This window comes from Dasypus novemcinctus, chromosome 27 (assembly GCF_030445035.2).
Source record: "Dasypus novemcinctus isolate mDasNov1 chromosome 27, mDasNov1.1.hap2, whole genome shotgun sequence".
Classification (NCBI taxonomy): Eukaryota; Metazoa; Chordata; class Mammalia; order Cingulata; family Dasypodidae; genus Dasypus; species Dasypus novemcinctus.
In genome coordinates, this window is record NC_080699.1 from 11785912 (window position 1) to 11799015 (window position 13104).

At 37.8% G+C, this 13104-nt stretch overlaps 1 protein-coding gene across 9 annotated transcripts in view; it reads left to right on the top strand.

The window, feature by feature from the left end:
* GRIA4 (glutamate ionotropic receptor AMPA type subunit 4) overlaps positions 1 to 13104 on the top strand; it is a 386269-nt gene that overhangs the window by 307274 nt on the left and 65891 nt on the right. For all 9 annotated transcript variants that reach the window (XR_011647617.1, XM_004453286.3, XM_004453287.3 and 6 more), the window contains 3 exons: positions 4609 to 4767; positions 9996 to 10163; positions 11429 to 11533. Coding sequence is in view for 8 of the 9 variants with exons in the window: in XM_004453286.3 (XP_004453343.1) it covers positions 4609 to 4767; positions 9996 to 10163; positions 11429 to 11533 (432 nt within the window). In the remaining variant the exon portion in view is untranslated. The remainder of the gene's footprint in view (positions 1 to 4608; positions 4768 to 9995; positions 10164 to 11428; positions 11534 to 13104) is intronic.

Here is a 13104-nt window from a genome sequence, read left to right on the forward strand (position 1 = left end):
AGTCCAGATATAAAGCCACACATTTGTTAATCATCAAGGATGCCAAGGAAATTCAATGGGAAAAGAATAGTCTTTTCAATAAGTGGTGCTGATACAACTGGATATCCATATGCAAAAGAATACAGTTGGAACCACCATCTCCTAGTATATATAAATGTTAACTCCAAAAGGATCAAAGATCTAAATGTAAGGCTAAAACAATAAAACTCTTGGAAGAAAACCTATGTATAAATCTTTGTGACATTGGACTAGGCAATAATTTTTAAGAAACAACACCAAAACAACCACAAGCAAACAAAAAAAAAATGGAACTTCATCAAAATGCAAAACTTTCCTGCTTTAAAAGATGCTATCAAGAAGGTGCAATGACAACCCATGGAATGGGATAAATGGGATAAAATATTTACAAACCGTATAACTGGTAAGGGAACCATCATCTAGAGGTATTGGCGAAAGCACATGGTATCTCAGCAGATTAAGCTCTGTTCTAGAAACCAAACAGATCACCAGACAGCTAATGCTGTTTTACTTCAGCAGCTTTAACTTAAGCTGTTGTCTCCACTAGGAGAAACATACCCCACCCAGCCCTTACTAATGGTGAATTAAAGACACCCTTAATTACCAAATAAGATAGCCCCTCTTCTGTGTTTCCAAATAACCCTGTGCACTGGTAGTGTAGGATTCATTCTTCCTTTTATTCAGCAAACCATTCTTTTCCACCTCCTCTGTGCCAGGTGTTGTACGACATCCAGTAGCACAGCCTCAAGTAACCCATGACTACACTGCAAGTTCATAATGGGCAGGGACCGTGTCTCCTTTTTGCCTTATGCAAGGGCCTTTTTCTTTATTCTCTAACTGCTGAACCTCTGCTTTCCTCTAGCATCCATTTTAAATGTCACTATAATTGTTTTAATTAATCCTTAAAATAGATATGCTTATTTTATCAATTGGAAAATATGGCTCAGTGTTATTTACCCAAGACCACATCAGTCCTATGTGTCAAAGGCAAATTTGAAACTCTGGCCTGTCTATTATAAAAACATAAACTAATTTTAAAATAACTAAATAAGTTCTACAGGGAATAATGCCATACAAAGCGGCCATTCATTTAAGCATCTCCCACACGGTAAGGGAAGTCTGCCCTGAGGCACATTGCTCTGTATCGCAAATCTTTTTTCACCCCTCCAGCAGTGAGATCATTTAAATATGGCGACCAATGGCAAGGACAAGTCACCAGCCTTTTGTTCCACCTGCAAAGCAAATTCTTAAGGACTCTAGTCTCATTTAGATTTTTAACTTTTTAAAAACATGTGTATTTTACAGCTAGGAAAACCTCTAGCTCTGCCCTAAAGAAATATAAAATTACAGAATGTTCAAGGCACATCATTAAAGATTAACAATCTGTCCCCGGCCCCCTACCACAGCTCTCCTCCTCCCCCCACCCCTCTCACATGCCCATCCACACCCCTAAAGAAGGTAAGGAAATTAAGATAGAAAGTAAAGTGACGTTTCTACATTTAGGTGCCTGGTTAGTAACAGAATGGGAGCTAGTACCCAGTTCTCAAAATTGGCTTCCTGGCACATTGTCATAAAAGTACAGTGATTCCAATTTAAGGTTCTGCCAGCTTGGCAACACTCCTTTGGTTTTTCCTTTATGCTTCCCGTGTTTTTCAGCTTTTCTGCCCTGGGCCCGTCTGACTCCACCAACCATCCACTTATACATCAAAAGTGCCCAGTTTAAGTCAATTTCTCAACAACCTCATCTTTTTTAAATGTTAAAGGAGATTTTCCCCCATTCTACTTGGCATGCTCCATTAACTGCATCAGAGTGGCCTCCCTATGATTTAGTTGGCCTATGAACTGAAATGCAAAATGCAGCAGAAGCGTCCTCTGAATTAAATAAAACTGAAAGGATGAACATTTTTAAAAACCTGCGAGGTGACAGGCCTATAGGTCTGCAAAAGTCATCAAAATACCTGCGGTCCAATACTTTATTTAAATGTTCCCTTTTCCCCCAGAGGATGTATGAACTAACTGCAAATGAAAATTCACAGGAGAAGCAAGTTGGAAGCCCACCTTACCTAGGAGATCATTCACAATTGTGCAGTGCATGCAACATGGTACCCAAGTTCCACACTAGTCCCTTGGTAAAAACTGAAATCTAAATGACCATGGAAATAACTGTTCCCAAGGAAACTGCCTAACAGTCTAGAGCCTATCAATTTTCTATATAGAATTATAAAAAAATATATGATAGGAAAAATATTGCCTGTACTCAGACAGGTAGAACTAAAATAAGTGAAGCCACCTGCCATTCATTCAAATTATAACTGAAAAGACATTTTAATCAGATGTGGTAATTTTTTTTCCTTTTCCCTACAGCATAGAAACAGGATAGAATCAGACAAATGTGGACTGTGATTCATCAGTTAGTCTTCACATGAAATAATTTTTCTGAAGGCTGCACTGTTTGCCTGTGTGCCTTGCAGCTCTGGGATAACACTGTGAGAGATGGCCTGGCAGACCCTCTATTTCAGCTACTGCAGAACGAAAATAATAATGTCATCAATTAGCAATTAACACACTCATTGAATCACTTTGGCTTTTAGAAAACATTGAAATTATTTGCCTGCCTGTCTGTCCTCTGGTAGAAGCAAACAAATATCCAACTGACACTTTACTCAGTAGAGAATGATGGACAGTATTTTTCCCATTTCAAACCATAGATTTGCTTTGTGGTGTCTAGTTTCTTTCTCAGTGAAATGAGAATGTTGCTGATGAGCTGTCAAATTAGTTGGCATATAATAGGCATGAAATAAATATTTGTTGAGTGAATTAGTTAAAAATAATGGCTATTATTTACTGAATTCAAACCAGATGTGCTAAAAACCTTAGTATTATTGTTCTGATATTGCATGTGGGAAACCCAAGTCTAAAAAGTTGCAGAGGTGGAATTCAAGGCCTGCACTCTTTCTTACGGCATCGCCTTGCCTATCCTAGAGATTACGATAATTAACAAAATTTTAAATACTTTTTGAATGAATACACAGGCGCATAGATTTAAAAAGTCCAAACTCAAGAGTCAGCTCGTCTGGTTGGAATCTTGGTTCGACTATGTACTTACTGGGTGATCTTGAATAGTTTTCTCCACCTCACTGAGTCTCAGTTTCCTTAAAGAACTTCCTGTAAGAGCATTACATAAAGCTAAAGCTTATTATAGGATCTATCTCATAACATTGCTTTGAGGACTACACTAGATAGATCAACTGTATAATGTGCTTATCACAATGCCTGGCTCATAATAAGCCCAGCATCAATTTTAACTATTATTATACTCCTCTGGAGCTCTCCACAGCAGTTTTGTTTAGTTGCCAATAGATTGCTGTTTTTCTTTGTAGATAGCAAAAATGACAATTTGCATAGGAAGACAGTCTCCTTTGTTATAAGCAAAAACACAGAAGGCTCCAAAATCATGGTGGACGTGCATTCAGTTGGAAGGGCACCCCCAGTTCTCCCTCTTCTCTGATTCCTTCACTGAATTCTTACTATAATTGCAGGGTTGCTACTGCACATTTTACCTCCACCAAGTGAACAAAATGCTTTCCTTTAGTTCCCTCACCACAGTTGAAGCATATTCACATTTTCAAAAGAAACTTTACTACTAAATACAAAGAGAAAGCAAAAATGAAAACAAAGATGGTACAAACTTGTGTGTGTAGTTTATTTTTCTCCAGGCTAAAACCTTGAGACTTATTGATTCATTTCTTTAATATCTTTTTTGCCCTCTTCTTTCAACTGTTTATTTCATATTTTTCATTGAGTGTATATTTTTATAAGGCACTTAAAATACTTAGTGGGAAAAACAGGGTGAGGTATAAAACAAACATAAATAGATAAATAAAGAGAAAGAGAGAGATGATAGATAAAAGAGGTTGGTGGAGGGAAGGAGGTAAAGAGGGAGGAAAGAAGATATCTGTTTCCAGAATTTTGAAACCTGCAATAGATGATACCCTTCCCTCCCAGTTCCCCAGCTGCACCTGGTGGGCACCATCATATTCTCCACCACTCAGGAGTCTGCGATTGGCCTCTCTTGCTCTCTTCTCTTCCATTTATCATTTCCCAGGACTATGAGGCTTGTGGTCGCTGATGTAATGAAAGCTTTTACCCTTTGGCTCAAATTACCAGCTCTGTCTGCGTTTAGCCAACTTTGTAATTAAAATGAACTTCCCTACATGGTCTTACCCATCATGGACTCAAAGTACAATAATACCTAGGTATTACTTTCATATACTATATGCTCTGCATGTCTGTGTCAGAGAGCAACTATGTCCTCAACCAAAGACTTTTTTATGCCATTGTAGTCATCTCTTATACCCGCATCCATACTTCATAAAAAGCATACAGGAAATACTTGAACTGAAAACATTGATGTACTTTTCTCTTGTTTTGAATTTTGCATGACACAGTTCAACAGTTAAATTAACATAAATGGATTAGCCACCTCTTTCTAAGCATTGTCTTATTAGAAATCTTTTTGGATGACCGTATTGGTTATTAATTTGTGTTATCACTGTTAAATTTAACAAACTGTCATATTGATTTTTATAGGGATTCAAGGACATTTCTCTTGAGAGATTTGTACATGGTGGTGCCAATGTTACAGGATTCCAATTGGTAGATTTTAATACACCTATGGTAACCAAACTAATGGATCGCTGGAAGAAACTAGATCAGAGAGAGTATCCAGGATCTGAGACCCCTCCAAAGGTATTCATATGGTTTTCTCATATGCATGGTTAGCTTTTTTTTTTTTCTATTTAAGGTAGAAAATACATTATGCAATTCTTCCAGTAATATTTTCTCAGATGATAGTATGGCATAGGAAAGAATAATTTTGTCATTATTAATGACTGTACTATCAATTAATAATTTCCAAATTTCTATATTTAAGAGTAGTTAGAAATTAACTCATGTAAGTTATTATTATTTTGCATATGAATTTCCTTGAGAAAATTGTACATGTTTTTAGTTTTTTTAACTAAATATTTCAAATTTGAACAATCCTCAGTAACTTTTCTACCCAAAATATAGCTGCATTTGCAAAGTGATTTATCAAGCAAGTAAGTAAATTAGGGATGCATAGAAAGGTAATACATACACACTTCTGCAAAATTCATCTTTCAAATTAACAATTCAAAGTCAGAAAAGCCTGCTTCCCACATGGGAGGTCCCAGGTTCAGTTCCCAGTGCCTCCTTAAAAAAAAAAAAACAGAAAAAAAACAAGCAAACAAATGAAAAAACCAACTCAGGGTAGCCGATGTGGCTCAGTGGTTGAGCACCAGATTCCCATATATGAGGTCCCAGGTCCAATCCCTGGTCCAGTACCTCAAATAAATAATAAATAAATAAAAGAAGCTGGTAAATTTCTGATAGCAAGCCTATATTTTTCTCCCCTGAAAAGATTGATGACTTTCTTGGACATCATGTAAATAATGATATAATGTTTCTTAAACCCCAGCTTAGTGATTTTGATCTCGTACATAATGAAGAATCACCATCATTAACATATATTTACTACTCTCTCACTGGCAGTATATTATAGCAAGAAGTTTTCAAGGATAATTTGGAAGTACAGGCCTAGAAAAAAATAAGATCTAAGGTTAGAGATTCTTAGCTCTTCTATTCCCTGTGCATGTCAGTTTCTCCTCTGTCGTATGGGAATTTGGCCGTCTGTACCATCTTCACTACCCTAGAATCATGGAATTGCAGAACAGAACATTTATGGCGTGTCCCTCTGATTTTATAGAGTGATAAATGAAAGATATTGCATGGGTTTATGAATTATCCCCAAGTCAGGGATCAGGACCTTGGAATGTCCAGAGGAGAATCTTGGCCTCCCTGAGTCTTAAATGAGTGCGTTTTCCAGTGGGTTACAGCACTTCCTGTAATAGTCACTGTGGATGAAGGCATACTAAAATGCCAAAAAGTTTTCAAAAAATGCAAATCACTCTCAGGATGAAAAGAACCCTGGGAAGTCTTTCAGTCTGCCTTTTGCCTTCGAGCAGGTCCAAAGATAAATGATCCCCAAAGCTGAATTCTACCAAATGTTAATCCTCAAAGAGAAGGTCATAAAGCCTCCTTTTTGTACCCATTTCTCATCTGAACAGTTTGCTTTCTAGCATGCTCTCTTCATTCCTTCATCAGTGTAGGCGGAGATCCCTTGCCTTTCTTCCTTCCCATGTAGACAGTCCTCTGTCCTTCATCACACTGTCTAGTTGGCATACCACTTTTTATCTTAGCATGTCTTCCGTGAAGCAACTCTTTAGCACCTTGTTACTCTTTTAGCTCTAGGATCTAGAATGGACTTAAGCCTTCTTAGCAGTGCTTCATAGTGCCATGTGATTCATTGTTCCATTTTAGTGACAACATTAACATATGGTCAGAATGTGGTCCTCGGATCCAGACTCACTGACACTTTTGCCCATCCCAATATCTCCTCTTCGATGACCTCAAATTAGACTTGTCTCTGCCACAACTTTGGGCACATCCTTGTATTGCCTCTGATATTCATTGAATCATGTATGTAAATCTCATCTCTCAAGCAACAGTATATATCATGAATGAAAAATACATAAACACAGATGATCCTCTCATAATCTTTCATAACTCTTAGCCTGATGCTAGGTACTCAGTTGCCCTCTAATAAAGATAGACTTAATTAAATGGATCTTGAATTGTTTAGTGTTTCAAGCAAGATTAAAAGGACACTTGTGATCTTGTCACTCCCCTGCTTTAAAAAGAAGTTCTGGAATAAAGGTTAGTTGTTATGGGTTGAATTGTGACCCCCAAAAATATATGTTGAAATCCTAAGCCTTAGTAGCTCTGAATGTGACCTTAATTGGAAGTAGGGGCATATCCAGCTGGAATTAGTTAAGCTAAAATGAGATCATACCGAAGCAGGATGGGCCCCTAATCCTAAATGACTGGTATCCTTGTAAGAAGGAGACAATCACAGGAGAAAAGGCCATGAGATGGCTGAGGCAGAGAGGAAAGTGCCATAAGCCAGGGAGCACTGATGAGAAGCTGAAAGAGGCAACCAAGGACCCCCCTACAGGTTTGGAGAGAGCATGGCCTGCTAATTCATTGGTTTTGGACTTCTGGCCTCCAAAACTGTGAGACAAAGATTTCTGTTGTTTTAAGCCATTTAGTTTGTGGTACTTTGTTACAGCTGCTCTTGAAAACTTAGATACGGTTTTCCCCCAATATAGGCCAAAAAGTATTTCTACGTGCATGGCCTTCTCCTTGCTTCTGATGCCCCAGCCAACTTCAACTGCCCTAACCTTTTCCAAGCCTGCAGTCCCTGTGCTTTTGCCTACACTTTCATTCCCACCTATCCAAAAAATCATCTTCCAGACTTTATCTCAAGTTACACTTTCTTTCTCCTTGGTAATCTCCATACTATTTGATTTTGTAACGCAAGGCCTTAACATAATTAAGTGTGTACTCATTGCTTCACTCCTTGGAACTCCTTTGGGACAGTATGCATCTGTCATTCAACTTTGTAGTCCTCCTGATTTCCAGCCAGTGTTTAGTGCATATTTCAGAGAGCTCTCACGTGTGAGGTAAAATTGCACTCTGCCAACAACCAGGAGACAATCATTATTATCTTCTTTTATTTTATTTTGCTCAGTCTTGTGTTGCACAGCTTAAGAATATGCTCCCTATTACTGCACTATGATCCCACCCCAACTATGTCTCGATATCTACAAACCATGGCAGACAGAACTCACCCCATCATTGTGGTCACTGGTAACTAACTCTAGGCCAAGATCTAGTCTATTCTCCCTAAACCTGAAAAGTGTATTTAATAAGAACTTTCTAGATACCATTGAGAAGTTGGTATCTAGAACCCAAGAATATGGTTTTCTGGACATAACAAAATGTGGAAAAACTAAATCTTTTGAAAAGATAAAACCAATTTAACCTACTGCTTCTTTCCATTGCTCAGCATTACAGCCTGTTGAATTCCAGGCCTTTACCACTCTAGATTAATGGTTGCTTTGCTCTGCTCCACTCTGTAATACCTATTTGTTTTGGGTTTGTTTTTTGTTGTTGTTCTAGTTCACTTGTTTCATTTAAAAAATGGATGGATTTTTTAAACACAGCAAATTAATTTGCTTTTTGGTGCCATCTCTTTCCACTTTTTTCTCCTTGTTGAGAAACCAACAGTATTTTTTGTTTACTCTCTTAATCCCAATACACTAGCAATGCATTTTTCTCTTTCACTTTATGTAACAAGTTTCACTTTATTTCTTGCTCTTATTTTCTTGCCTTATGAGAAGACACTTTAACAACTTTCTGTACTCAAAGATGTGTCAGTTCAGGCAGGGCAGGAGGCATATTCCTTTTGGATTTAGCATCTTGCTTAACCACCTGGGTGTCCTTCAGCCATTTTCCCAGTTGTGAGGGGCATTCCTACCTAAAGCCTGCTCGAGCGTGCCCTTGAGGAATATATAGCGAGGCTCTCACCTTACGTGCCTCATAATCTTTCTGGTAAAAGCTTTTAAATTAGGCTCCCTATCATCAAGAGGTTCTGTATTAGAACTTATGTTCTTTATTTTATCCTTATTTTAGTCTTCTTCTTCCCTGAAATGCCAGCTGCTATGCCTAATGGTCATGTTGCCTAAGTTGGCTTTCCACAATTGGAATTTAAAATGATTTTTCTTCATTTCCAAGCAGCAAATCAAGGAGTACATCCTCTACTTTCCACAGCACAAGACTTCCCCTAGCACCAGCACAGAATGCTTCAGGCATATGGAATTAACCATAGGGCATTCCTTAGAAATATAAAGATACAGTTTGTCACAAGTAGTAGTTGATGTTCTGCCATGCTTCAAGAAAGTTGTGCCATATTTTCCACACACTTAGTAGTTCTAGTCAGGTTTTACCGAAAGTTATTCCCTGTTCTTTTTATTTTCAGTTTAAACAAATTGCATTTTCCTTCTAGGTCTTTCCTTACCTCGTCTCCTGACCTTAATCATTTTCACCTGAGGAAATCTTTTCTCAGAGAGACACATGGGGTGATCATCAGAAAGCAGATGATCTATATTTCATTTCTCTGCTTTGGCACTAGATCATCATGGTGTTAGGGAAAGAAGTTAACCTTCCTGAATACACTCAGTGGTTTAAGAATGCTCATTCCTATTTTCTTCAGCAACCGGTGCATACACATTTGTTGAGTAAGTCAGTGATATCTCTGAATTTGTCTTTTTATTTCTGAATAACGAACAGTGCCAGTCATTCTTCTGAGGGGCTGGCTGAAGAGACACACCTCCTGTCAGCAAACACTTATTAAACCTCAGGGAGTCCCACCAGGTCTTTTGGAGAAGGAAAAGTGTAAGACAGCTCAGCCCTCCTGGGGTTCATCCACAGTGACAGGTTGCAAAAATTCTGCACATGTTTAAGGTGCTACAGTTGAAGCCCCTCTGACCAAGCTGCTCAATTCTACTTTAGATTTTATTCATATGAAATTACATACTTATTAATTAATTGAGTTCTTTCAAACAAGAAGGGAAATTATTTGGGTAAAATAAATTAAGGTGCTGAATCAGTCGTTTATATTTTTCTTGAACTATTTATTCTTGAACACAACAGAGAGACCTCTCTTCTCTTAACCTGAATGTATTTCCATGTATAAAATAAGGCGATAGGCTTTGCTACTCCTTGAAATCCTAACTGATAGGAAAACGTTTATTACAATTTCTGTTTTTCAGAGTTTGTTTTCTCCTCTTTTAATTGGAATGGAAAGATTTCATATTCAGTCTGTCATTAAGTGATAAGAGAAATTTCTGAAGCCAGAGTCAATTAATTATCAGTAATTTAACTGCCCTTCAGACGGGGGTACTTTATATCATAAACCCACGTTGTGCTAGGACTATGCCTGGTGCTTGGTTCGATTTTAATGTTTACTGTTTTAATTACTTTCATTTGGCTAGTACACCTCTGCTCTAACTTACGATGGAGTCCTTGTGATGGCTGAAACTTTCCGAAATCTGAGAAGGCAGAAAATTGACATTTCAAGGAGAGGAAATGCTGGAGATTGTCTTGCGAATCCTGCAGCTCCATGGGGCCAGGGAATTGACATGGAGAGGACACTCAAACAGGTAACTGACAATTTCATTGAAATTCAGTATATTTTGTGGTTTGTTGAAGTGGAATGTTCAAGGAAACAGAATAATTTATTTGAGCACAGGTTTATTATCAATTGCCATTTGGATATATTGAGGCATCATTCATTTTTGAGACATTTTCTAAATAGAATCCATATCTTCTGTGTTTATATCTTATGTAGGCACATAGCCAAGATAACTGGGGTGATGCTGCAGTAACAAACAACCCCAAATCTCAATAGCGTAAGTTACAAAGGAGTATTTCTCACTCACACACTAGATTAACAGGAGAACTCTATTGTCATCACTCAGGGACCCAGGCTAACAAAGCAGTCACCATCCTGAATGCTACAAAGGGAAACAGAATTGTTTGGACATCTCAAATTGACAAATACTGCGGCCCACTAGTGACACACACCACATCTGTTTAAAACTCATTTATCAGAAAAAAGTCACATAGTGCTAGCTAGCTACAAGGGGATCAAGAAGGACAATCCTACCTTGCGTCCAGAATGGGGAAGCACCAAAGATATTTGACAAATACCGTTAATGACTACGTCAGTAGACCTCAAATTGCCTTGCAACCTTAAGTCATTTAAACATTTTAGTCTCTCAGAGTTATACAAACACTGTTTTTCAATAGATTAATGAGTTATTTATGTGTGTATGCATTATTTTTATATATATTATTTTAATATTATACTTTAAATTTTCTGGAATGCCATTGGTGAGGAATATAAGTTAAGTAAATGAATTACAAAGGAACTTGGAGTAAAATGTTCTTGAATATTTTCAAAAAATGTATTTATACTTTTTGAAATTCTCAAATCTTAATTTTAATATTAGCAAGAAAGAAAACATGATCTGCTGTGGCTGTCAAGGCTAGTCGCTCCATTATATGTATATATGGATAAAACTGAAAAGGAACTGTTAACAAACCGTTTTTCCATGGCCATGAACAATACTTCAATATTGAGGAAAAATTCTGTTCATTAAAATGGAACCTATATTTATAATGTAAAAAGCAAGTAAAATATAGTAATCTTTCCAGTATGTTACAGACTTGTCTAAATGTTCATTCCACATTCTTCTTTTAGACTCCTTCCCAGTATCTCAAATATGTCAGGGTAGTTCCGGTGATCTGGTGATGGGTTGTAGTTCCACACTCATATCAAGTCATAAACCAGCAGGTGAAGTCACAATCTCTGTAAGTGCAATGGCAAGTGAATGCATTCATGGGTTTTCTTTCTCACTCACAGGTTCGCATTCAAGGACTGACAGGGAATGTTCAGTTTGACCACTACGGACGTAGAGTCAATTACACTATGGATGTGTTCGAGCTGAAGAGCACAGGGCCTAGAAAGGTGAGCCATAGTCGAACCAAGAAAAGGAAATTCTCCTTTTTCTTAGTTTGCGTTTGACATTTTTAAAGGCTTGCAGGTGAAAGATAGCTGAGCGTTCTAATTCTTTTAATTTGTGGGTACTTACAAATAGTACTTTCCTGAGCATCTGTACTGAAATAAATTCCTGTGTCATGATAATTAATCATGTCCCAAAGCTGAAACAAAATTGATTCACTTTTTATAGGCTTTATCCAAAATGGAAGCAATATTTTGAATGTAAGGTTAGCCAAAAAAAAATCCCAACTAAACAAAATTGACTCTGCAGGGGGCACACAATGAGGTAAGAAACATAATCATCTTATCTCCATGTAGGTATTTATGAAATCCCTAGCAAAAGTACAAAGGAAAACTACTTACAGGAGGAATTTTTAGAAAAGCCTGGATGTTCTTGAAGTAGGTGGGTGGACAAATTCAACTGAGCAATGGAGAAAGCAGATGGAAGATAACATTTATTATTAGAAGATAACATTTATTATTATTATTATTAGAGAATTACCCAAGAAACTCAGCTGGGGGAGGGGGCTGGTGTTCAGGACGCCATGGACTCTTACGTTGGGGAAGGTGACTCATGGCCTGTGATGTGACTAGGTAGATGAGCCGTCTTCCCAGCGCTGAGAAAGTACTTTCTAATATGGAGCCCTACCCCACCCCTACCACAGTAATTACATAAAAACCTTTTATAGCCAACACAGGCTATACATTCCTTTCTTCTATTAGCCAGGATGCTCAAGGAATGGCATGGTTCAAGATATTTTATCTGAAAACTCTATTTCAGTACTTGGCTGTTTAAAAAATCCTTTCCAAATATATGTTCTTGCTTCAATGTAATAATGATAGCTACAATTTATGAAATGCCTGCTCTGTGCCTGTCACTCTACTTGCTGTTTTGTATAATTTACTCCTTTGCATAATTATAAAATCTATAATACAAGTGCTGTCACCTCCCTTTTTCAAATAAGAAAATTAAGGCCCAGTATGTGTCGGCTGTTTGACTAAGGCCATACAGTTAGGAAATGATAAAACACAGATTTTAATTCAGATATGTCTGACTCCATAACCTTTACAGATCATTTCACTGCCTCAATAGACCCTGCTCTAAAGGAGATTATTTTTTAGTGGGAAAGAACTGAAGTTCCATGTGTCAGTTAAAGAGAAGGCATGTGGAAATTCAAAAGATCACTTCTAGCTGGAGGAAAATAAATCAAGGATGACTGCATAGAGAAAGTGGGATTCAGTTGGCCTTGACGTTAGAATTTGGTTATGCAGAAATGGAAGTGGCAACGACCTGAAGAAAGGCATAGAGGACAGTTAAGTCCACACATGGAAAATTGCAAAGACTTTCCAAAGTTGTGTTTTGCTCTGGTCTTTTGTGAGGGTAAGAGGGAGCAATGTGGAGCTGCTGTGAAAACTATCCGCACTTTTTCAGCCTGTTTTTAGCATCTCTTTAGTGCAGGCTATTAAGATTCGGTAGACTGGAGTCGACCTGATGCAGGTCAGGTAGGGAGACGGGTGACAGGGGGGGAGCCAAGGGC